General features: G+C 34.8%; 1 protein-coding gene across 4 annotated transcripts in view; it reads left to right on the top strand.

Moving 5' to 3' along the window:
- Window positions 1-26,942, top strand: part of INPP4B (inositol polyphosphate-4-phosphatase type II B) — an 855,326-nt gene that overhangs the window by 669,108 nt on the left and 159,276 nt on the right. For all 4 annotated transcript variants that reach the window (XM_030917305.1, XM_030917308.1, XM_030917317.1 and 1 more), the window contains 2 exons: window positions 233-337; window positions 15,900-16,008. In XM_030917305.1, the coding sequence (XP_030773165.1) occupies window positions 233-337; window positions 15,900-16,008 (214 nt within the window). The remainder of the gene's footprint in view (window positions 1-232; window positions 338-15,899; window positions 16,009-26,942) is intronic.

Here is a 26,942-nt window from a genome sequence, read left to right as displayed (position 1 = left end):
ACATCTTAAAACAAAGAAAACGTTACCCTATTTTACCTTATGGAATTATTATATGAATAATTGAGATAATTTTTTAAAATATTGAATTTCTAAGAAGAAAAGCAACTCATAAATATAGGATATGTTTTTCTTTCTGAAGTTCTTTTAACATTTTTCTGTCAGGTTTATCTTTTAACATGCATATTAATTTATCATTATTTACTAGTAATGTTTAATTTCTGGTTTCCATCAGGGTCCTCTTTCAAATCAAGCAGCAGCAAAGGAGAGAAAACGTTAGAATTTGTTCCAGTAAATCTACATCTGCAAAGAATGCAGGTACACAGCCCTCACTTGAAAGGTATCATCATAAATTATTCTTTTCAAAATGGCAAATTATGTTACAGTGTGTACTTCTTTGAACAGCTTGAGTGTTGGCAGAAGTCAAGTTTAACAATTATATACAGTTGAAAATGAAACAATTGAACCTCATAATGACCCTAAATCCTGCTAAAGAGACTATGACATTTTTGTTGCTGTATTTTTGAGAAATATTTTATGATTGTGGCACCTGGATTGAGGTAGAGATGAAAATGCAAAATGAGTAATAGCATCCTTAAGTAGTATTAACGGTGGCTAATAGGTAACACTTGTGCTCACTTGAATTAGAGAAAAAAAAAGAAAAAACGAAATTTGCTCATATTTTTCCTGTCTTGAGAAACCAAAGCCTCAAAGTCGACTAATACGCCAAGTTTTTTTGACTTACTGGTAACTATCAATAGAAGCCCCCTTTTCTATGGGAAAAAAAGTGAGTATAGTAAGGTAGAAGGTGGTAGAGTATTTAAAAGTAATCAGTTGTAAGAAATATTTGTCAAAGAGAAATATATAGGTTTTTCTGAACGTACCTGAAAATGATCCAGAGTGACCAATATGGTGTCATATTTATTACCATTATACATAATCCCTTGCCATTTATCAAAAATATACTTTCCAATATCTTTTCATCTCCCCTTTTCCTTAACTTATTACTATAGCAATTATGCAAATTCAGGATGACTTTATGCCCTAGTTTGCTGGCAAAAGTCCTAGATTATGTCCCTGTCCCTACATATGCCTATGACCATTGTTAATGGTACTCTTGCTTCCTTTACTTCTTAAATGTTTCCCTGTTTAAAAGACTAATGCTGTGTTCATCCTACTAGTACCTATCTTTTAGGGGTCACAAAGTTATCAAATTCTTTAGGATAAGTGCCTAAAAATGCATACAAACATACTTAGAGAGACATTTAAATTCTCATTCTGACACTCTGTTTTGTAGCCCTTGTCACAACATAGTAGTTACAGGTTTAGAAAGGTTAAAACACAAGAGCCGTTGTACACTGTTAGTGAAAATGTAAACTGGTGTAGCCACTATGGTAAAAACAAATATGGAGGTTCCTAAAAAAACTAAAACTAAAGCTACCATAGGGTCCAACATTCACACATCTGGGTATTTATCCAAAATAATTGAAATCAGAATCTCAAAGAGATGTTTGCACTCCCGCATTCATTGCAGCATTGTTCACAGTAGCCAAGACAGAAAAATGTCCATCAATGGGTGAAAAGATAAATTGTGATATGTGCAAAGAATGGAATATTATTCAGTCTTATAGAGAAGAAAATCCTGCCATGGTGAGACAACATGGATGAACCTGGAGGATACTATGCTAAGTGAAATAAGCCAGGATACAGAGGGACAAATACTACATGACACTTCTTATATGAGGAATCTAAAATAGTCAAACTCGTAGAAGCAGAGAGTATAATGGTGGTTTCCAGAGGCTATGGGGAGGATGAAAAAAGGAGGTATTAGTCAAAGGGTACAAAGTTGCAGTTATGCAAGATGAGTAAGTCCTAGAGAGTTATGGTACAGGATAGTGTCTATAGTTCACAGTATTATATTGTATACTTTAAAATTTCTGAGGGAATAGATCTTATGTTAAGTGTTCTTATCAGACACATATACATTAATAATAATAGCAATATTAAAGAGAGAGGAAACTTTTGGAGATGATTGATAGGCTTATGACATAAGTCGTGGTAATGGTTTAGAGAGTATATATTTATGTCCAATGTCATCAAGTTGTATACATATATATCGCTTTTACTATGTCAATCATACCTCAATAATGTGGTTTTAAAACGTGAAAGTGAGATCTAAGTTCTGCTTTAGAATTGTCTGAAATTTTATAGTCTGAAAAATTAAACTTTATTTTCTAGTGTTTGCATACCAACCATATATACATCATCAGCTGATTTGCAAGTTTAAGTGTGATTATACTTATTCTGATATATTATGTTATTATATGTGGTGATCAAGTATATGAAATTTTAATTTAGGTCTTATTCACCACAGATTATGTCAAATTGAAGAACTGAAAAAAAAGAGAGATGGATTGGCCCAAGGCATTTAGAAACTGCTGTGGTCTGAATGTATCCCCGAAAATCATGTGTTATAAACTTAATCCCCAGTGCAACAATGTTGGGAGGTGAGACCTAAGGGGAGGCATTTGGATCAAGAGAACTCTACACTTATGAGCGAATTAATGCCATGATAAAAAGAGCTTTCGGGAGCAAGTTTACCCTCTTTAGCTCTTCTGCCTTGTAGATTTACAAAATTTGTTCTCTCTTGCTTTTCCACCTTCTACCATTTAAAAGCACAACAGAAGGCCTTCATCAGATACCAGTGCCTTGATCTTAGACTTCCTAGCCTCCAGAACTGTTAGAGAATAATTTATATTTTTAAATACAAGTTACTTAGTCCATAATATTATGTTATAACAGCACAAAATGGAGTAGACAGTAGTTCTTCCTTAATTACTGAGTGTCTGTCAGTAGTTTGAATAGAACATTAGGTAATGATTTTTAAAATAACCAAAAACAAAGCGTTACAAGTGTTAAAGAAACTAAAATACTTAAGAACTATCTGACAATCAACATAATGTTTTTCTAATAGCCAAAATGAAAAGGCTTTTATGATGTAGTAAAATGTTTATATTATTTTAAAGTGTAATAGCCCTGGGCTTGAATTGTAGCACTACCACTTTTTACATGAGCTGAGTCTGCTATTTAATCTTTCCAAGCAATTTCATTCTCATTCCTGATTGAGTTAGGGTGTGTAAAACACATAGAATGATAAAATAATAGTAGCTTTATTATACACGTGGCATTTTGCATCACTGGAACAAAATGGATCTGTTTTATCAGAACTGATGAAATTGGAGAAAATTGATCAAGTAAGAACCTATTAAAAATCAGCGAAGTCTTGAACTAAGGAAATAGCCAGGTTTAGATTAAAGATGACTTAAAGATGCATTTTGGAGAAACCATCACATGCAAATACTTACTGACTGAGGGAATAAGCCAAGGAGGGAAAAGGATAATTTGCTTTACAGCCGTGGGTAGATGACAGTGTCATCAAACCAGATAGATTTGTTTGGGACCACATACATATGAATTCATATTTAATTATGTATTCAAATGTTTGTTGATTAACCTTAAAATACCTCCACCAAACAACGAGAAATTATGATCAAAGTGGCCTTTTACTTCATATTTCTTTCTTGAAAATGAAAGAACCATGTACTGTACTGTTTTCAAAGGTACCATCTGAAAAATAGAGTAAAATAGGATGAGGACAATATGTTTAGTTTCTGATTCTCTGATTTGAAGACTTGAAAGAAACAATCTGGCAACTAAAAGAAAGAAATTTAGAAAAGCAAACAAAAGGTGTGTGTGTGTGTGTGTGAGTGTATGCATGCATGCATTTTCTAACTTGTTTGGTTTGGGATATGTATTAGTTTTCTAGAGCTGTTGTAAAAAAGCACCAAAAACTGGGTTGCTGAAATAGCCAAACTTATTTTTTCACAATTCTGGGGGCTGGATGTCTGAAATCAAAATGTCATCAGGGCCATGCTTCCCCTTAAACCTATGGAGTATTCCTTCCTTTTCCCTTCCTGGTATGTGCTGGTTTGCTGGTAATCCTTTGCCTGCTGATGTTATATGCCAGTCCTCTATCTTGCTCATGGTGTTCTCCTGCCCTCTCTATATGTCTTGTTTCTGTATCCAAATGTCCCCTTTAGGGACAACAGTTATATAGGATTAGGATCCATCCTTAATGACTTTATTTCAACTGGATTATATCTGTAAAGACCTTATTTCCAAATAAAGTCACATTCTGAGGTATCTTTCTTGGGAGGTACAAGCAAACCCACAAGAGGATTTTGAAAGGAATTTCTTACTTGTAATGACAAATATCAAGCAATACAGAAAAAAAAAATAATGTTACATGTCTAGGGTACAACCCAGAAACAAGAAGATTTTTTACAAAGCAGCAGAAAGACTGGTTCTGGTCTTTGAAGAGCTAAAGAGAAAATATGGGAAAAGGCTAGATATCTTAAGAGCCACATTAATGGGAACAGCACAGAACTGTATTGGATGTATAACAGCATGCTAAATTATCAAGCTTATGTTTTAAAAATACTTATATAATATTAAAAGTTATTAGTTGAAACTGGAGTTCAGATTAAGTAGCCTCTATATAGACAAGGTCACCAACTACATGTTATAATACAGGTTGAAAACTCCATTGAAATTTTGGGTCCTTACCACTTACTACTTTGACTTTAACTTATTTGACCTCTTTGAGTGTCATTTTGTTATTTGCAAAATGAAAAACTTAAAAGTTTTCATAGATGGTAGTGAATCAAATATTCTACTTTCTTTTATAACATGTATTTAACAGATTTTGGATTGCAGTTGAATTTATTTAAGATTTGTGGCTACTGATTTGAATGTTTAGCTGAATGATTATTGCAAGGTAATAATGCAAGTAAGATGGGCTAAGCCTTGGCATTTTACTGGCAAGCTATTTGGATGTGGTCTAATTTTGTTTTCATTTTTACCATTAGTAAATTGTGTCTTCACATTTGATTAATAAGCCTGCTATATTTGGAGAGGAAGCTTTGCAAACAATAGCTGGCAGAGTCACTAAATACAAGGCCAATATGTAGCTCTTGAAATAAGTAACTGAGCAGAACTAATGTTGTCATGTCTCATACTGACAAATGGAATAACCTGCAGTTAACTTAGGGTGCCCTGAAACTCATTAAGTTTTTCATCCTTATTCATCACTTAAACTAAATGCAACAAGTAGAATACTCACCACAATAGATCTTAGCCAGCAGTGACAAGAATGAAACGTAAACCCCAAAATTAAAAACTAAATATTTTATACTAATATACTATAATAAATTTTATTTTCATGGCACATCAATTGTGAATATTATGGAATATAAATTCCTGTTATGTAATATTCTGTTTTATTTTATATGTTATAGATATACAATAGAAAAGTATATTTTGCTATAAAATGTAATGAATTCTAACTAAAGCAGCTACTTTGTTTCACAGCAGACATAGTTTATGGATCCGTTGTAATCTATAGTACCGAAAGCCTTCTTTATGTAACTCTGCGTTTTTAATATATTAGCTAACTGTAAGCATGAGTGTTTTGTAAACACTATATAGCTGTGATTTTACTTTGTGAGCCTGGTGCCCTTAGATATAGCTGCTTGAGTGATTGCAATGCCTGACACAGCATGTGCAAAAAAATAAAAAGAGAGTCTGGTGTGATCACTTCACCCAAGCTAAATCAATGGAGTTTCACTCGTGTATTCTCTTTGGGGATTCAGAGACAATCTGTCCTCACGAATTTAACTCTAATTGTGTTCTAGGGAACCATCAAGGAAGAAAAATCAGACATACAGTAATAAGGCAGACCACAAAAAGACAGGAAAGGCAGAGACAGTCTCTCATGGCTTTTCAGTTCCTGATTTGAGCCCACAGGGAATGAATGGGCTTGCCCTTAGTTTGCATGAGTGAAATACACCTGTCAAGCACAGCCCCGCCCACTCTCATTGTTTTTGTTTGTTGTTTTTCAGATATCTCAAGTGGGATTCTGTAAATTGGTATGAAAAGAAGCTTAACTAAAATATGTTTAAAAAATGATTTTATATCATAAAGCTGCAGTTGAAATCAGGTCGAACAGTAGCCAATATTTACTGTGTTAACTGTGGAGGAGTCAGCTAACCTCTTTGGCCTTTCATTTTATAATCTCTGCATAGAAAGAAGGAGCAAAAGAGAGGAGCTTCTAGAGCTCTCTGATTTCTGTATCTCAAGAATTTGAGAGTATCACCTCATCAGTGAAGCATAATTACGTTAGATATATTTAATAACGATGTCAAATTGCTTGGACTATTTTGAAACAGATTTCCCTTAAAAATCCCTAAAGACTTGCAATTCCTGTCAAAGGCATATTACATGCCATTTTGAAATCGGGGATTATATTTAAGTTGTTGCTTGATATGAGGTCAGCCTGTCTTCATTTTTGACATTAGCACTATTTTATAGTTGTAGAAATTTTAGAAAGATTTTCTGGGAAAAATAGAGTTATTATCTCATTTCTATTATTAAATGGCTTTTAAAAGGCTACAAGGCAGCCCTATTGTTAAATCTCAAACCAATCCGGTGTCTTTAGCTTTACAAGACTCAACAACTTAAATTCTACTTCTCTATTACTTTTTATCTATTACTTTGGATACTATGCAATTTTCACAAAGCCAAAGACAATTTTTGAGACACTATAAAATGTCCAAAAAGGAAGACACATTTAGATGAAAAAAAAAAAAAAACGTATTTTTTTCTTAAATTTTCTATAAAAAATTCCCACTTAGATTTTTATAACTGTCTCTTGATACCAAAAATTTGAAGACCTTTATTACACAGCTAAGGGCTATTCAAATCACAAAGATACATAAAGAACAGGATATGGCCATGGTAAAAGCTGTTCAAAAAATCATAAAGAGCAGGGTACAATAAAAAGATTTTTAAAATGATAATACAGATTTTACCAATCAAATTGTTACCTTAGAATTTTAATTTTGTTTTCTTATAGGTATCGTTACCTTAGAATTTTAATTTTGTTTTCTTATAGGTTATTTTTTTCTTGTACATTTTTTTCTCTTTGGAGGAAAACAGTCAATTGCAGTTAATTCTAAATTTAAAGGAATACAACTGCCGCAGCTAAGAATGAACATGGTACTTTAAGTGTATACCATTCTTCATCGACTGAAGAGACCAGGAAATAAATCACATGGTACACATAGATCAGTCTACTATTTTGTAGTAGTTCCAAGTGAAATTCAAGGCTGAAGGGGGCAAAGGAGATAAACCTAGCTGTTTCACATTGAGATACTGGTAGCTGATAATCATCAAATGACAATTGCGAAATATTAAGAAGACTACCTAAGATAATAAATTTGTAATTTTCATGAGAAGTATTGATATTTTAACAATTTGAGTGACTAGTTTTAAATGTGAGGGGAAATATCTCAATTACAGTTAAGGATTACACAACTGTACATAATGTTATTTCAGACCATGTGACAGACCTAACATACGCGTAGCTGGAGAACAAAACTGTTTCTCTTGGCTTAAATTCATGTCAGTTCTGAGAATAACATTCAGCAGCTACTTTCCAATTGTTTCCTTCAAAGTCACTCTTTGGCTATCAAAGTTAAAAGTTTAAAACTTAAAACCAGTTTTTTGAAGACCTGAAGTATACAAATGCTATTTAAAGCCAAACTCTTTGGACTTCTGTAAAATATGCACACAAAGATTCAAGCTTTTTGAGGAGTGGTTCTGATCAAGATAGGTAGAATCAGAATGCAATAGAGGAAATACAAAGAGAGGGAGGCTTTGTTTGCTTTATAAGTAGCTAGACATAAACCATATCTAGTGTCTTTGTGGAGAAGATAGCAATGGAATATCATAGGTTGAAAATGCCTTTCTAGAAGTTAGATAAGGTGCTACACTTCTGCTAGCTGTGAGAGTTTGTCAATTTGAAATTTGTTCTATGAAGTTCAGAACTGAAGAATGTTTGGGGACTTTTCCCCTATTTTAGCTCTCTAGTACTTTCACATTTGAGAACACATAAGTCTGCTTATATTTTTTCGAATCCTGATTGTTTTGTTGCCTATCAATATAACTGTCTTAGAATTTCTTATCCCCAGACTGCTTTATTTTTAACTTACTTTCATTGTGTTAAGTGATAATAAATGATCAATAAAATTATAAAAGTGATAATAAAAGGAATGAGAAATAAAGAATAGAGGCAGATAAGGAAATAAATATGGACGTATGTATACACAATTAGTATATGTTTTCTAGTCCTAGCTACTGAAAGGGAAAACAGTGACACCATAGTAGCAGTGAGCATAACTAGTCCTCAGTGCTTGATTTCTAAACACTATTCCCTAATAAAAAGGATCAAGGTTTATTGGAAAGCTGGTTGATTGCAGGGCTGAGTCAGGGAAAATACAAGATGATTCTGGAGCGTCTTGTGGCTCTGGAAAGTAGTGACGTGTTAAAAAAAAATGTTCTTAATAGAATAGTTATATATAAAGGGCACAATAACCAACCTTAAGGAGCTCCCAAAACACAAAGCTGGCACAACTTGAACAGTGAAAAGATATTACTGAGTCATTAACCAAATAAAAAATTCCCATGAGCCTATATTAATATTAATAGACAACAGAATAAGTAAATGAATGGAGGAGAAGAGTCAATCATGCCTTTCAGAAGAATTCCGATTAATAATGTGAGAAGAATGAAACAAAAAATTACTATTCAGATATATCAGTAACAATTAAGATCCATCAATGAATGTAAAAATTAATGAGTGAAAGTTTAAGCAGAAAAAGGATATTTGCATAGTCTCCAAGTATGTCCCCCCAGATTTTTACTAACTTTCCAGGGGAGAATTAACTGTCAGTAGTGGCAGGTACCCCAATGCATCAAGGTTAGCCTCAAAGTAGTACAGAAACATACACTGATATGATGCTCTGAGAAGGGCACATCACTTCTGTAGCATTCTGCTCCATATTGCAGGACCTCAGTCTAATGACAAACTGTAAGAGAAACCCAGGCTGAGGAACATTCTACAAAGTAACTGATCAGTACTCTTCAAAAATGTCAAGATTATGAGAGACAATGAAAGACTGAGGAACTCTTATAGATTGGAGGAGCTTGAGAAGACCTGACAGCTGAATGAAAGACAGGATCCTAGAAGAGAAAAAATGTGTGAGTGGAAAAACCAACCTGAATACATCTCCTTAAAGGAATTCTATATTCCTTCCTGTTTTGGACAGCATATTAAAAGTTAATTCAAATTCCATGGAAATATTGATAGCAATTTAGTTATAAGCTCTTTGATCGTTTATAGACTATAATCCAGAAAATATATATACATATATACACACATATTTCTGAGATGTGTGTGTATATGTACATCTGTGTGTGTGTGTGCATGTGTAGCCAGATTCTAATGTTTTTATTGACAGTGTATATAAATATTTTATTCATCAGTTAAGAATATTAATTCCCTGTATGATCTAACGACAAACAAGACAAACCAAATTGAGCATCTAAATATTTATATATTTATTTATTTATCGACATTTTTGAACACCTACAGCTTACAATGATTTCCATTTGAAGAAAAAGACATTAAATGCACAATGCCATATTTTACATTGTGTGAAGCCTAGAGAAGAAAGTAAATTAACTATCAAAATTATTTTATGCAATATGAAAAGTAATACTCTGATAAAGATATGAATTTAGCACTATGATAGGAAAGAGGAAGAAGTAAGTATTTCTAGCTGGATACATTACACAAAGATCTCTGTGTAGGAACTAACTTAGCAACAAGGCCTAACTATGAAATTTACAAGTATAAAGAACAGAAAAATGAAAGAGAGAAGGGCAGTTTAGGTAATGGGAAGAGCCTTAGGAGAATGTGAGAATTGGAACAGGATTAAAGAAAAGGCATTTAATTAATTGTGTCATTTACTTTCCATATTCTGACATCTTAACAGAATATGTAGAATATCTCTCCATGAATTATCTTGAGTTAGGAATATGAATCATAAATATGATAAAAGCCAAATATACTGTTTTCCCTCAGAATATTTACACTTATTTATCTTGCAGCCACTTGATGTTTGCCTATATTATGAACTTATAAAATAAAAAAGTGAGAAAGATACTAAAATAAATAGATGAGAAATTGGAAAAGAGTTCACAAACTGTAAGTAATTCAAGGGATTATAAATAAGACATTGACCCTCTGAAGCGAAGGAATCCTACAGGGAACACAGGGAAGGAAGCCAAAGATGAGAACAAGGAAATGAACAGAGTGGTAAGAAAAGGGAATTGTGGATATGACATAAGATTGTGGAAGTGTTTTTTTTTTTTTTTTTAAGTAAAAATAGGGGAAAAAAAACATGGGAGAAAGCTGGAAAAGGAAAGCTTAAGAAAAAATAAGTATTATAAGAATGAAAAAAAGAACAAATGAAAACTATAGCAAAAATAGAAACGATACCTGGATGAGAAAGGTAATTAAGATGAAAATTAATTTTGCTTATAATTTAAGTGTATACCTAGTTGCTGTTGTAGTAAATCATGCTGAAACCTCTGTATGTTTGATAAACAAGAATTGCATCAATTCTAATACAGAGATTTTTGATCCTTAATTTTAAATATTCACGGGAAATTAGGGTCACTCTTGAAAATAATGTGTGTTCCGTGGGTGTTTGTTTAGTGAATGAATAAAGATTAGGATAATATAGGTCGGGTCAGTTTAATCACTTTTTTATTTTTATAAATTACAAACTTTTGTTTGCCCTCTGAGACCACAATTAACAATAAATGTTTAATCTTCTTTTTGATGTGATCACAAAAACATCTCTATTTTAGAAACAAACATCTAGAATGTTAACACAAATCACATTTATTGAGCATCCAGTGTATGCTCACTGTTGCTGCAGCTAATGGAAGAATCTCAGCGTGACTAAGACATTGAAGGTTGTTTATAGTGTAAGTTTTTTTGTTTAGTGAATCAGACTTTGGAAAATATATCAGATCCAAAACTTACTAGCATTAAGACTAGACACATTATTTAATCTCGTGGAGAATCTGTTTTATTATCTATAAAGTTGAGGAAACTATATTTATCTTATAGTATTATTTTGAAAATTAAATGAGATCCTGAAAATAGAGTACCTACTAAAGTAAGGGTTCAGGTATGCACTGAGTAAATGCCAACTGTTGTCATAATTATTCATTCATTTAGGAACTTTTATTGTGCTCTTACTATATTGTCACCATCATTATTATTAACATTGTTGTTGTTTATTAAATACAATTCGTATCCACAAATAACATATATCCAGTGAAGAATATGAGTCTTAAGGCAATTGTAACAATTTTATGACCATATTCATTATTTTATTTGAATACAGAAACTATCATAAGGAATTACATCTTCAAGGTAAAGACAAAGCAATGTGGAAGTATAGATAAAAATTATTATTCTGACTGGAATATTCAGAAAGACTTCAAAGAGAAGGTGATAATTGAGTTTGATTGCAAAAGAGCAGTGGAATTTCAGTAGCAAAGAAATGGAAGGGAGGTTGGGATGGAAAAATATCCAAGTCAGAGAACACAAAGACGAAGATGTAAAGACTTCAAGAAATGTGGAACTGCTGTTGTAACTGGATAACAATCATGCTATAAATGAGGAGTACCTCCTGTGTGCCAAGCATTGAGGATATACTCTTGAAAGTGACTACAATAATTTTCTCCTTCCTTCCTTCCTTTCCTTCCTTCCTTCCTTCCTTCCTTCCTTCCTTCCTTCCTTCCTTCCTTCCTTCCTTCCTTCCTTCCCTCCCTCCCTCCCTCCCTCTCTCCCTCCCTCCTTCCCTCCTTCCCTCCCTCCCTCATTCTTTCCTTCCTTCTTCCTTTCCTTTTCCCTTTCCCTTTCCCTTTCCTTTTCCTTTTTCCTTTTTCCTTTCCTTTCCTCTCCTTTCCTTTCCTTTCCTTTCCGATGGAGTTTCACTCTTATTGCCCAGGCTGCAGTGCAATGGCATGATCTCGGCTCACTGCAACCTGTGCCTCCCAGGTTCATGTGATTCTGCTGCCTCAGCCTCCCCAGTAGCTGGGATTATAGCTGGCTGCCACCACTCCTAGCTAAATATTTGGATTTTTAGCAGAGACAGGGTTTCACCATGTTGGCCAGCCTGGTCTCAAACTCCTAGCCTCAATTGATCTGCCCTCCTCGGCCTCCCAAAGTGCTGGGATTACAATAATTTTCACTTTCATGGTGCTTATAATCCACTGGATGATGTGACCAAGGAAGAATTGGACCCAGGTCATAGATGACCTAAATATGACCTTGAGATGTTTTAATGTTCTACTATGAACATTTATAAGGAGGAATTAAGTATTGAAGGCTGTGTGTCAGAGTAACCGACTGGCCACTCATATAAAAGTGAACTACTGCATTGTGGATGCAGAGAGGCTAACGTTAAGAGACAGTAGTCATCCTGACAAGAAATGAGGAAGGTAAGCACTAAGATAAAGATAAGTAACATGAACAAAAAGAATTAAGATTTTGTAACAGAGTTGTTAGAACTGGTGAGATATAATGATGAGGGAAGGAGAGGAGTTGAACATGATCTTGAGGACTCTACTCTTGGAGGCTTAAAGGAATGTGTTGTCTGTATTTGTCACAGGGAACCAGGAAGGAAGAGCCAGTTAGGGTCAAGAGTTGGAACATGTTAAGCTGAATAGGTTTTGAAACTCAGACTTGCCCATAAAGCTGTCAGGAATTGGATTATTTTGTTTGGAAGAGGTCAGAACTAGTCAAGAGATTTCATAGTCCTTGGTAAAAATATGGTGTGAAAACCTTGAAAGGGATGAGTTCATAAATAGAAAATAGAATTAAAAGAAAACATCAGAACTTTACAGAACAGCTTGTTCATAACTTAGGAGTTACAATATAGATGGTTCTATAGAAACACAAACTCCTTCATTTAGATTTAAAAATAAACAATCAGTTCTTTGTTATGAGAGGAGGAGACCATTCAAACACCATGCTTCTTCTTTTCCTGCTATTTCAAAATGTCTTGGTTTCTTCATAGATGTCTAGAATTCTCATGAGCAGGGAGGTGGATGAATAGAGACTCTTTCTGTTCCCAGAGAGTCACTTTGGAGGATGATGAAATTATGGATGAATTGAAGACACAGATTCACCGTAAAGCTGAAACAGCTGAAGTGTCAGGGCCTGCCACTTGCATAGGCCTCTTATAAGACACTACAAGGAATTATAAACATGCTTATGGACAAATGTTTTTGCAAATTTGGCAAAAGTTAGTTATTTAAACTTTCATTAATTCAGAGTTCTGTCTCTATTCAGATTTTCTCTCCCTTTTCCTTCCCTTCTTATTGGGTAGTTCTGGAGAGGCTACTGGCAATGTTTTGGGAGAAGTTGAAGTAAGAATACATTTAGTTTAGGCTTAGTGGAATATATGTCTACATTTTTTATAAAACAGCTTTGTTGAAGTAAAATTGACTTACAAAAACCTGCATATATTTATACAACTTGATGAATTTGGACATAGGCATACCCCCATGAAGCTGTCACCACAATTAAGATAACAGACAAACCCATCAAGTCTAAAAGGTTTTTTTGTGGACTTTTTCTTTTGATTGTTGTTGTTGTTTTAAGAACACTTAACATGAGATATGCCCTCTTAATACATGTTTAAGTAAACAATACAGTGTTATTAACTATAGGCACTATGTTGTACAGCATGTCTCTTATTTTGCATAACTAAAACTTTATGCCTATTGAATAGCAACTTTGCATTCCCCCTCTCCATTTCCTGACAGTCACCATTATATTCTCTGCTTCTATGAGGTTGACTATTTTGAATACTTCATGTAAGTGGAATGTTTGTCCTGTAACTGGCTTATTTCACGTAGCATATTGTTCTCCAGGCTCATTCATTTTGTTGCAGATGGCAGAGTTTCCATCTTTTTTAAGGCTGAATAATATTTTTAGTCATTCTGTATATTGTTGGTATTGCTGGTCACCCAGTTTTTGGCAGAAATGCAGCATATTTTGTTGCATTGTCATGATAATTTGTCTTTTTGCGTTTCAATTAACGTGGGAACTCATTCCATTCAGAAGACTGAGCCCCAGCGTCATTTTTCCTTTCAGACTCAAAAGTTTATTTTTATGGGGAAATAGACAAAAGTTACTATATCACCTTTAATTGGTGCGATTGTTTCTTATACAGAGAATAATAATCATAGATAACGTTTACTAAATGCTTACCACATTTAGCTACTTTCAACTACATTTTATAAGTGAGGAAACTGAGACATAGAGAAGTTAAAAAAGTGGCAGATCTGGAATCCAAAGCCAGCACTCAGGTTCCCATCAGTAACTTAAACCACCAGGAAACCCTGACTTTCTGTTACTGAGTTCAAAGCCAGAAGTCCCTGAGGGTAAAATCCTTGGGGTTTTAGACAAAGCAGTTAACTTCTAATGATCCTCAGGCTTCTTATCAGATAAATGGACAAAGCAGTTAGCTTGTAATGGTCCTCAGGATTCTTACCAGGTAAATGAAGGTGGACTAGAACATAATGTTGGTAACTTTGGGGTGATCTCCTGACCCTTTGAGAAAGCTGTGATCCCTTTCCATGACATAGAACAGACGTAATTATGTAATTAACAAACATTCTTGGATACCTTGAAACCAGTGTCTTAGCCCTAGGTTAAAATCCCCTGAACTAGAAAATATTTAAATTTCTTACAAATCTAATATTCTGCTATCTTAAGAAGAGCTGACTTCTAGTTTATTAGTGACTTTTTAAACAGGACACAGTTAACTATTAAGTGATTTTCATGATATGCCTTATTGATGGGTTGGTTTGTGTTGTATTTTTTCTTGTGATCTTGCATTTTCTGAATGCTGCTGACATCTTTCGCTTGAAGACTTTTTTTATTGAAAGAAAATTTTTAGATGCATCTGGATTGAACTACTCTGAAGAAGTTATGGTGTTTACCTGAAGCTAATAAAATGATTTATGTTTTCCTGGTAAATGAGATCTGAAGAACAACCAAAGTGTCAATAGCAAAATGAATTTGACAAGGATCTACTATGAAATTAGGTTTCTCAAATAAAATGTAGTTTAACAAGAGACCATTCACTCTGTCTTCCTTCTTATGGGGATACTTTGCATTAGAATGTAAAACTGATGGCATGTTTTGAAGTCATAAACTTAGTATGTATCAAACTTCATGGCTTTCAAGATCAAAGGATTAAGTTTCAATTTAAAAGTATGGATTTTTTGGTTATAAAAACAAAGTGTCTTACTAGAAAACAGAACAAGAAACATTTTATGTATTCTTTCTATGTCACCTAAGGAAATTGCAAAAGCATCCGTTTGAAGTTGTATAAGAATTAGTACACACAATCAGGAAAGTACTCTGTATAGATTTTTAAAAATGCACTAGCACTATTCTGCCCTTGAGTCAAAATGCCTAATATTTTGTTTTTTTTTTTTTCTATGTAAAATTTGGTTGAAAGATTGTTCATTATTGTTGAATTTCAACATGATTGCAAATTAAATGATGCAAAACTCAATAAAGGAAAATGCACAAAAGAGCAATTAACATGTTATCTCAGTAAGTATGTAGAATAATGAGAGAACACACTGTTCTACACTGTAGCATAGAATTAAGATGTAGTCATAAATCAGGAAAATATTATATCTTGTTTAGGTGCACAGGTGGCTTTTAGAAAGATTGATTAGCTCCTCTTTCCCCCTTGAGATGTGAGTTCATAGTTATTCCTGCAAAATTAAACAGAGTAATTCCTCATACTTCCTACAGTAGGTATGCTTCAATGCAAACAGCGTGGTGGAGATAAATGTTTACAAAGTGTTCATCTCCTTGTCTGTTTCTATTCCAGATGCTCTCTACGATGTCATCACTGTGGGAGCCCCAGCTGCCCATTTTCAGGGATTTAAGAATGGTGGTCTTCGGAAACTACTCCATAGATTTGAAACAGAAAGAAGAAAGTAAGTAAAGACAGGAGGAAAGCACAGATTCCATTAATAACATCTCCCCTTTGGGGAAGTCTATATACAAGGTTAGAATAAAGAAGATTGGTCCATCACAATGTATAGTTCTTGACATCTTAACCTATTTAGTAACATAGAGTTGTTAAATATCTCAAAACTACCAGAGAAGAAATTAGATTAAACAAATTGCCTAAGTGTCTTGCTTACTGAGTGGCATTGTGATGGCAGAAAATTTTCGGGAAGTCATATGACTAAGGGGTGATATTCTAGTGTCAACTATTGCTTGCTCAAAGGAAGTGTTCAGAGATTTAGCTACAAATACAGTCTAACTTAACTGTGGAGCCAAAGATACTGAATAGAGAATATGGCTCCTAATTTATGGTTTTTACCCTGCTAGTAATTTCCATGCTGACCTCAGGCTCATTTAATTGTGCCACTTGAAAAAGACACAACAATACAGAATTCTATGTTCTGTTCCTTAGGGAAAAGGCATGAGTATTATCACTGTTATTTATAATTTTATTATACTCTTTCCCCAATTTTTATTTTTACATGCTTTTAAATATTGCCTTATAAAGCTTTTGCAGCAGTAGTTTATAGTTCTGCCCCATGTCTCATCAGTTGAGCTTATCCTATAATATTCTCTGTCTATGACCATGCTCATGTAAAACATAAAGTGCATTATCCAGGTATGAAGAATAACTACTTTCCTTTTCAAATAGTTACGCGTCTTAAGAATCTCAATTTTTTTGGTTTTAGATTCCAAGGGTATGTGTGCAGGGTTTTTTGTTTTGTTTTGTTGTTTTCCCCACGATAAATTGCATGTTACAGGGATTTGGTGTACAGGTTATTTTGCCACCCAGGTAATAAGCATAGTATCTAATAGGTAGTTTTTCAATCCTCACCTTCCTCCACCCTCCACCCTTAAGTAGGTCCTGGTGTCTGTTGAAGAATCCAAATTTTGAAAGTTAGGGAAAAATACTCATTCTTCAGTCACAGTTGATTTAGTAATAGTATTAGAAAATCGGTTTGAGTGCCAAAACCAGAAAATTTTTTAAAGTTTTATCACATTTGTCAAATATAAAATTTGTTTTTTGGTGCCCAGATGTTTAGGAACAAAGCATTTAAAGGAGGTGAGAGTTGAATAATTGACTTACTATCACATAAATATATAAACTACCAATACACATATATTTTTCTATTTTCCTTTTATGGAATTGACTTCGGTACAATATTTACTCTGTTATGGTTCTTACTCTGATTTTTCTATTTTTTTGTTCATTTTTGTTTGTTTGCTTTTGGTGGGTAAAGGTTTATAGTTTTATAAAATTATATTGTGTGGGTAGATTAGAGTAACCATCACTATTATAAACATCATATAGAACTGTTTCATCACTACAAAGAAACTCCCTCAGGTTACCCATTAATACTCACACCCTTCTCGCAAATATTATTGCAGTTGGGAGTGAAAGTCAAAGTTTCAACCATGGGCTCTCCAGGGGAGAGGCAACTCCTGTTTACTTTATGGGAGTTGGAAGTTAATTCACACCACAGGCTCCATGGGGGAAGGAATGCCGTGCCTACTGAAGTGGAGGTATGGGTGGAAGACAGGGTTTTGCCCATGGAATCGAGTGGGGATAGAGGGTGTTTCTCACTGATTCCCTACTGTACCATTCTTCTAGTGGAGGAGGGACAGGACATTTTTGTGGTATTCACCCCCAGAATAGGTTGGTATGGCTGGGCCACCCTGTTCCAGGTTCTTTGGCTTTTCCTGGGTGCTATTTTTTGTTGGTTCTTTGCTGCATTGAGAAATTCTGTGGCACCCAGTTTGGGACATTATAGGAGGCAAAAAAAAATCCCATAGAACTCACTGTCCTATCATTCCTTAAGTCCCGAGGTCCTTAACCAATATACCTTTTTAGTCTACCTTTTAGAGTCTTTTGATAGGTGACGTCTACGTTTTATCTAGAATGTTTCATGGTGATTAACAGGGGAAATAAAATAGATTGCATTTACTCCATCTTGTCTGGAACTATGTCTCAGCCTTGAGAGTTGAGAGTTCACTTAATCTATTTTTTTCCTCAATTAAATTTTAAAGTGTATAACTCAATTAGAAGACTCAAAACTGCCCACAGGGCAGTCAGAATCCAGCTGAGCATATAAAGCATCAGTATGTGAAATATGGAACCTAACCCTATAATTTTATAAAATATATTTCTGTCAAAGACAACTGTTGAGTTCTATGGTTAGACTCTAACTAATATTTCTTAAGGTTTAAATATTTGCATAAATGTTTGAATCCTTCACTTTTGTTCACTTTTTACTAGGCTGTTACATATCAACACACACACACACACACACACACACACATATCTTGGGTTACTTTTAAGATAAAAGTAGAAGTGTGTTCAATGCTCACAAACACTGATTGCTTTAAATGTTTTATTTGTGTTTCATTGCTTTATTGATAAAATACAATAAAGATTTTAAAAGACATAAAAAAGAACTTTGTGGATCTTAAAAGAATTCTCCATAGGGCAGTGGTTTGGGACAAATACTGCTTGCTGAGGCAACATACTGTTGAGCATGACTATCAGCCTACCCGTTAAATTAAGAGCTAACTTGAGCCGAGACTTAATGATTACAGAGTTGTCACACCATGCCAATACTTTTTCTGCAGGCTTTTTCAGCAACAAATATTGCATTTGTCAGTCAACAGCAGTGTATAGAAGAATGACTATATGAAATGAGTAATTTGAGCTTTAGGTTAAAGTAAACAATGACGTTTTGCAGGACATGAAATCACAAGTGAGGAAATTTTTCTTTGCCTCGTCTTTCATTTGATATTGCCCCCCACCAAAAAAAAAAAAAAAAAAAAAAAAAAAAAAAAAAAAAAAAAAAAAAAAAACCGATAGCCAACTCTTTTAGGCCAGGTTTTTTGGGAATTACCACAGTCATTGTACTATTTCACCTTCATTTATTTTTTTCTCATCTAAGCCAATAAAATACTGTCATCTGAGAAAAGATATAATTTATGTTTATGTCCGTTGGTGATCTCTTTTGTGATTAATACAATGGCCACATAATGAAAAGGGTTTTAGCATAAGAACATTGCTTATAGTATTTATATAAAGCAATGCAGGTCATACAACCATATTTATTAAAAGTTATAAGTTAATTAGGGAGATTGAACTTTTAAAGCACAGTATCTGAGTACCTTACTCTTGTGCTTAGAAACTTTGAGGAGTTCATGCTTATCCATTGGGCATTCAAAGCACCCATGATTTTCCCACCAATGTCTACCCTCATCACCCACTTTTATTGTTGTTTCTAAAACGCTGTATAAACTATTTCCTAGATGGGCTTCATGTATTTCTACCTTTTCCTTTTTCCTCGTTCTGTTTCCTTTTACAAGAAATTATTCTGTTCTAATTTTCTACTATTTTTCATTTCTTTCTGTGAAAGCTAAAATTCTACACATGGTCCATGTGAAAATTTTACTCCTGTAATTAGGATTTCCTGATTTTTCAAGTTGATTTGGCTCTCCTCCCTAATATTTTATTTTTACTTCTCTTGTAGCCTTACTAGGCCAAAGTAATGTATTAAGTTTTTTCTTGTGTGATGTTTCTGTAACATGTTGTGCTTTCCTTGAATAAGAGATGGAGTGCCTTGTATATATAAGTATTATGTAGATCAAATACACAGGCATTGGAATTCACATATAAATCAGATATAGCTGCTGACTTAAAAGTGCTAAAAACTAGAATTGGAGAAAAAGTTTCACAAATAATCATAATGCAATAAGATTAATAATATAGAGAGCAGGGGTTACCAACCTTGGCTGCACACTGGAATCACCGTTGGAGTTTTAAAACCTTTTGTTTATAACAGGATATCACCCCCAGAAAAATTAAGTCAAAGCCTTTGGTACTTGGGCCCAGGGATTGGTACATTTTAAAAGCCTCCCAGGTGAGCCTAATGTGTAGCCAGGGTTGAGAACTACTGATATAGCTATGAGCGAATAGTGCTATCTGAAGACAGATGAAAGGTTTGGAGAATAAAACCAGAAATACCTACACAAATGAGTTGAACTTGAAAAACTATATAGAGCTTCAATTGGTATATGTCAAGAGGAAAGGAAATCTAAGTAAAAGAATATTTATTGAGATATAAAGTATTACCACTCACTGGAAATTTTTGTTTGGAGAATCCCAAACTCATTAGAGAGTTGCAAAATGGAACCGAATGTGAGGGTAAAGCTATAAGAATTTTGATCTTGGACAATCTGGGCTTGAGTAACATTCAGACACACACAATTGAACATATCATAGAGGATTTCATATAGAAAACTTGATATCTTTCTAAGATAACCAAAATTCTAATTACACATTTTTAAATAGACCCAAATCAGGATGTTTGTGACTTATGTATTCTCTTGTAACATCAAACACTTACTTGTACCTAGTGTCAGTTGATTTACTTCAACACCATGTGAAAGTTTGTGGATTTCTCCCTCAAAATATGAATCAAGTTTTTACTTTTAGTATTGTTTAACAGAAAGGAAAATTTATTCCTACAACATATATTTTGCTTTCTTTAAACTTTTTTTTTTTTTTTTTTTTTTTTTTTTGAGATGGAGTGTTATTCTATCGCCTAGGCTGGAGTGCATTAGTGCCATCTCCATTCACTGCAACCTCCACCTCCTGGGTTTAAGTGATTCTCCTGTGTCAGCCTCCCACGTAGCTGGGATTACAGATGCACACCACCATGCCCAACTAATTTTTATATTTGTTTGCAGAGATAGGGTTTCAACATCTTGCTCAATCTGGTCTTGAACTCCTGGGTTCAAGGGATCTGCACGCCTTGGCCTTGCAAAGTTTTGGGATTACAGGCATGAGCCACCACATTCAGATTTTCTTCCCTTCCCCTTCCCCTTCCCCTTCCCCTTCTCTTCCCTGAGTTTTGCTCTTGTTGCCCAGGCAGGAGTACAATGGCAAGATCTCGGCTCACTGCAACCTCTGCCTCCTGGGTTCAAGAGATTCTCCTGTCCCTGGCCTCCCAAGTAGCTGGGACTACAGGCACACACCACCACACCCTGGCTAATTTTGTATTTTTAGTAGAGACAGGGTGTCACCAGGCTGGTTTCGAACTCCTGACCTCAGGCAATCCACCTGCCTCGATGTCAGGAACATCAGATTCAGACGGAACCTTCACTAAGTAGGATCATGACCTAAAAGCCTCACTCTTTCATTAACACAAAAAAGTAATTAAAACCAAGACTCTTTGTTAAAATGAAAAAAAAAAAAAAAAAAAAAGCCCATGAAGGACATGTTAGCTTCTTCTTGAGAATTTTAATTTGTTACTATCTATGTATTCATTTGGAACTACAGAACTAATACCCTGCAAGTGGTCCTAATTTAAATGCCTGTCTTGAGTAATTGCCCTAGTTACACACCCACCTTCCCCGAATATGCTCCAGATGCTCTTAATGAACATTTGCTTCCCCCAGATTTCAATCAGAAAAGAAAAAAAATCACTTCAAAAAGTATTAAGAAAAATAAACTAAAATTTTACTGATAAGAATGTGGCAGGCTCTACTTGATCTTGCAACAATTACAGCCTGTGCTGGAATTTGGGACTTTTTTTTTTTTTTTTGAGATGAAGTCTCACTCTGTCACCCAGGCTGGAGTGCAGGGGTGCGATCTCAGCTCACTGCAACCTCCGCTTCCCGGGTTCAAGGGATTCTTCTGCCTCAAACTCCTGAGTAACTGGGACTACAGGTGTATGCTACCATGCCTGGCTAATTTTTTTTTTTTTTTTTTTTTTTTTTTTGTATTTTTAGTAGAGATGGGGTTTTACCATATTGGCCAGGATGATCTGGAACTCCTGACCTCGTGATCCACCCACCTTGGCCTCCCTTGACCTCCCAAAGTGCTGGGATTACAGGTGTGAGTCACTGTGCCCCAGTCTGGGGACCTTTTTTAAAGAAAAGTAAAGCAAGGTCTTAGTCTATTCCTGCTGCTAACGAAATATCTTAACTAGGTAATTTATAAACAACTGAAACTTATGGCCCTCAGTTCTATAGACTAGGAAGTCCAAAATCAAGGCACCAGCAGATTGAGTGTCTGATAAGAGCCCATCCCTCATAGATGGCACCTTCTAGCTGTGCCCTCACCTGGTAGAAGGGCAAGGCAACTCTCAGGGGCCTCCCATTACAAGGACAGATTCCTCATGACCTCATCACCTCTCAAAGGCTCCACTTGCTAATATTGTCACCTTCATGATTAGGTTTCAACATATGAATGTTGGGGAATACAAACATTCAGACCACAACAAACAACAACATAAAGAGTTAAAGCAGCCGGATCTCCTATAAGATCAATGGTTACACTGTCACAGGGCAAAAACTCTGGGACTGAAAAGTTTTCTTACTACTGTAAGGAGGAATGAGGGTAGATACTTTCTTATTCTCTATTATAAATAGGAGGCTTTTTACATAAAAAGGGGAAAATCATATCAGGGAAATAACCTGTCCATAACCTATAACATAGTAGGCATCCAATAAACCAGGAATGGGAGAACTGGATGCAAAACCTTATACTGTTACCTTTGAAATGTGTTTTTCTGATAGAACTATTAACCACTACTTAATTTGGGAGATGCAAAACATAAATTCACATTTCTATGCCTTCTCCAGTAACAAATGAGCAGACTAATCAGTAGTTACAAAAATATTTGTTTTAATCACCTTCACTTTCATTCTTAAGAATAAAAATTTTTATTTCTTTTAATGAAAGAGAGTGATTTGAAAGCATTCAGTGAAAGCAATGTGATCGTGTTATTTGATTGGGGATGATAATTCTTTTTTTCCCTACTTTGATTTTTTTTTCTCTTTGATCCCTAGATTCCACTTAGACCTTTGACTTGTCAGTCATTGACAGTGCAATTTAGTCTGAGATCTTAACTATGCTTTGTATTTTGTATGAACTCACAAGTCATACTATATATATTTTAAGTAGAAATACTTTGATCCTTTATTGATATATATTTTAATAAATAATTTCACTGATAACTTTCCAGTTTTGTAAAGAAATATGCTTACTGGAAAACAGAAAAATCAAAAGAAAGAGATTAAAAGCATACTTGTAATATTCTTCCTTAACAACAATTACTGGTAGCATACTGGGTGCTCTCATCCAGTCTTTTTTTTTTTTTTTTTTTTTTTTGAGGCGGAGTCTCGCTCTGTCGCCCGAACTGGAGTGCAGTGGCCGGATCTCAGCTCACTGCAAGCTCCGCCTCCCGGGTTTACGCCATTCTCCTGCCTCAGCCTCCCGAGTGGCTGGGACTACAGGCGCCCGCCACCTCGCCCGGCTAGTTTTTGTATTTTTAGTAGAGACGGGGTTTCACCGTGTTAGCCAGGATGGTCTCGATCTCCTGACCTCGTGATCCGCCCGTCTCGGCCTCCCAAAGTGCTGGGATTACAGGCTTGAGCCACCGCGCCCGGCCTCATCCAGTCTTTTTTAACACATATAATTTACATCATTTTTTTCTATTAAAAATTCAAAACTGCAAAACTGTTTAAAATGACTAATTTTTAAGTTATATACATAGTATAGGCCAGGGGTGATGGCTCATGCCTGTAATCCCAGGACTTTGGGAGGCCGAGGTCAGTGGTTTGTTTGAGCTCAGGAGTTTGAGACCAGCCTGAGCAACATGACAAAACTCTTGTCTCTACAAAAAAGTGCAAAAATTAGTCAGACTTGGTAGTATGTGCCTTTAGTCCCAGCTGCTTGGGAGGCTAAAGTGGAAGGATCACTTGAGCCTGCAAGGTGGAGGTGGAAGTGAACCAAGATCACCCCACTGAACTCCAGCCTCTGGGTGACAGACAGAGGCCCTGTCTCAAAAAAAATAAAATAAAATAAAATAAAGTGTGGGTGTGTATATATATGGTATGCAAATGTATATACATTTATGTAGATAAATACATATATATACACACACAGACACACACATACACATAATATGAATATAATACTCTTCATTTATAAAACAACTTAAAACTTTGTGTTTCTTTGGAAGTCATGCCCAATACTCCAAGTTTAAAAACATCAGCCTCATAGGCTATAGCTAAAATTTAGCTAAAATTTATCTCCCATTCACTTTCAAATATACTTTACTTTTTTCTTTTCAGTAAGAACATTTTCTGTCACAAAGTTTTCTTTTAAAAATTATGATAAAAATACATGGGCACTCTGGAAATAAGAATAATTTAAATAAAAGCCCCTGTCAGTTCCTTTTTTTTCTTTTGGACTGTGTTCAGTAGCTGACAATATATCATTTTGAAGGAAACGGTAATTAAAGTTTTTCTTTTGATTATAATTTGATTCCTTGGGAGTACATTTTTTTTTTTCCTTCTGTGAGTTAGTTCCTTGTTGGCTACTCTCAGCTCTTAACTCTGTTCATATTTTGACAAATACGGGATAGATCAGCCAAAACTGTCCACCAGGTTTCTCTTCATGTGGACTTCCCTATATACAACTCCTTGTGTATAACACCAAATCTTCATAGAGGGAGAGTAAAGTGCTTTTATTTAAGTAGTCATGCTGAGGCTTGAACATACTGTACGAAGTTAATAATGAGGACTGCAAAGCTTTGAACTAAATGTGGTACAATGAATGGAAGGACTTTTGCTCAATTTCACATGATCCTGACTGAATTTGTAATAAGTGAATTTGTAATGCAGTTTTTCCTCCTCTTTTAGTTTCATTGTAGCTGTATACAAAATCAAAATTTGTTTATAGCCCACAAATTCAAAGAATAAAGAGGCTTGTACAGTTGAAAGCCTACCTGTTCCAGTCCACTTTTTAAAACAAACCAATCTGAGCAGTTTAATATATTTTGCAGCAAGATTTCTTCTTGGAATGTCAAATTATTTAAGTTTTAGCAGTGATTCTCTTAGTCCACAAACTCAAATCTTGAGAATATAATGTTCTTGAATTTTCTGTAACTCTGTTTAATTTTTCTGTCCCCCATTCTGGGACAAGCAGAAACTTTCATCTCAGACAATTCATAGACTCCACTCCCAGTGTAGATTTGAATTCTGATTCTCACATACTGTCTTTGTGACATTAGATTACCACACCTTTCTGTACCTTAGTTTCCTCATCTGTAAAGTGGAAATAATATTGCTTACCCCAGAGGGTTGTTCTTAAAATTTGATGAGTTTATATATACTAAGCATTTATAACTGTGCCTGGCACATGATGAGGTCTTAATCGATATTAGCTATTATTTATGTAAATATGTAAATATACATAAAGGATACATTTCCACAAAAATGCTTAGGCAGTTTCTTAATTTAGTGCATGGAAATCTTATTCTTTCTGTAAGCTGGGTAGGGTTTTATTGATTTGATTTAATGTAATTATCTAACCAATACACTACTGATGGTCATTTAGATTGTTCCTAAGTTTGTGGTTAGAACCACCTGCACTTGCAAGGTATATCCTTATTCATATGTCTTTGCAAATTTCTGAGTGTTTCTTCTAGATAAATTCCTACACTTAATATAACTACACTTAGTTAAGAGGACTTCTTTCTTAACTAAGAAACTAAGGCTTCTTAGTTAAGAGATAGTTAAATTTTAGAAATAATACCACCGAAAAGTTGTATTAATATTAATAATATGCCTAATTTCTCATTCAGTCTTGAGTACTGAGCTTTGGATATTATTCATGTGTGAAGTAGAGGTATGGCTAATGAGGTGTATAAATACATATAAATACATATATATGTATTTATATTTATATTTATGTTTATAAGCATCTAGCAGGTAGCTCCACTTTACTCATATCTCCCATACACCTCAAGATTGAGATATTGAATCATTTTGCATCCCTTTGGCTCTCAAACTTGCTTCTTTTGGGGGTTATGGTTCTTAATAAAAAGGTATGATCATCTACCCCACTGTTCAATGTAGCACCTGAAAATCCTTGACAACTTTTTCTCCCTTGCTTTCTCTTAAAATTAATTTACCTTCTTATATATCTGGAAGTTATTCATTTTAATAATAAAATATGGGTTAAGATAATCCTAGCCCATAGAACCACTGTCTTTTAAATATTCTACTATCAAACCTCTTAATTACTATCCTTCCTTCCAGACTGGCTCTCACCCAATCATTTATCTTTATCTTGGTTGGAATTATATTTCTTAAAGTCAAATATGTATTCTTGTGATTTCATAATTTTAAACATTTTTTAGCTGCCTCTTGCTTGCAGGAGAAAATCTAAGGTGCAATAATATATACATGTGATCTGGCCCTGGTTTCTTCTCCAGCTTCATCTCGCATCACGACACCATCATCTTTCCCTCCCCACTGCCCTCCATAGTGAATCAGAGAGAACTTTCTCACCACCACAGGTCTTAGCTTAAAATCATTTTTGCCTGGAAGCTTCTTCTGACTCCTTGTCTAAGCCAAGTCTGCTTTAAGCCTCCAGTGTACGAAACCCTTCTAGACTATGTGTGCTCTGAGAATATGAAATGGGTCTGTCCAGTTTACCACAGTCAGTATCCGCAGGGACTAACTTGATAAGTGTTTGATGAATGGACATATATATGGGGAAATGAATGAATAACGTCAAAGGGTTGCCTGCCGTAAGAGCGAAGGGAAGAACCAGTGACTCTGCCTGAAGAAGAGATCAGTGTGACAGAATTAGGTAGTGGGCATAGAGACTTTTTGGATTTAGGAAAAAGAAACAAAAAGGCACTTGTGGGAAATGCCTTACAGGTTTTGATAAAAAACCTATACATATATTTGGCAGGTATAACATCAGTGTTTCCCTGTACCTCACTAGCAAGGGAAAATATGCTTTTATGTCTTCTGAAAGAAGGGAGACAATTTATTTAAAAAATGGCTAACTTAAAAACCT

This window comes from Rhinopithecus roxellana, chromosome 2, assembly GCF_007565055.1.
Source record: "Rhinopithecus roxellana isolate Shanxi Qingling chromosome 2, ASM756505v1, whole genome shotgun sequence".
Classification (NCBI taxonomy): domain Eukaryota; kingdom Metazoa; phylum Chordata; class Mammalia; order Primates; family Cercopithecidae; genus Rhinopithecus; species Rhinopithecus roxellana.
The sequence above is the reverse complement of the archived record's forward strand: the minus strand, read 5'-3'. Positions and strand labels throughout refer to the sequence as shown.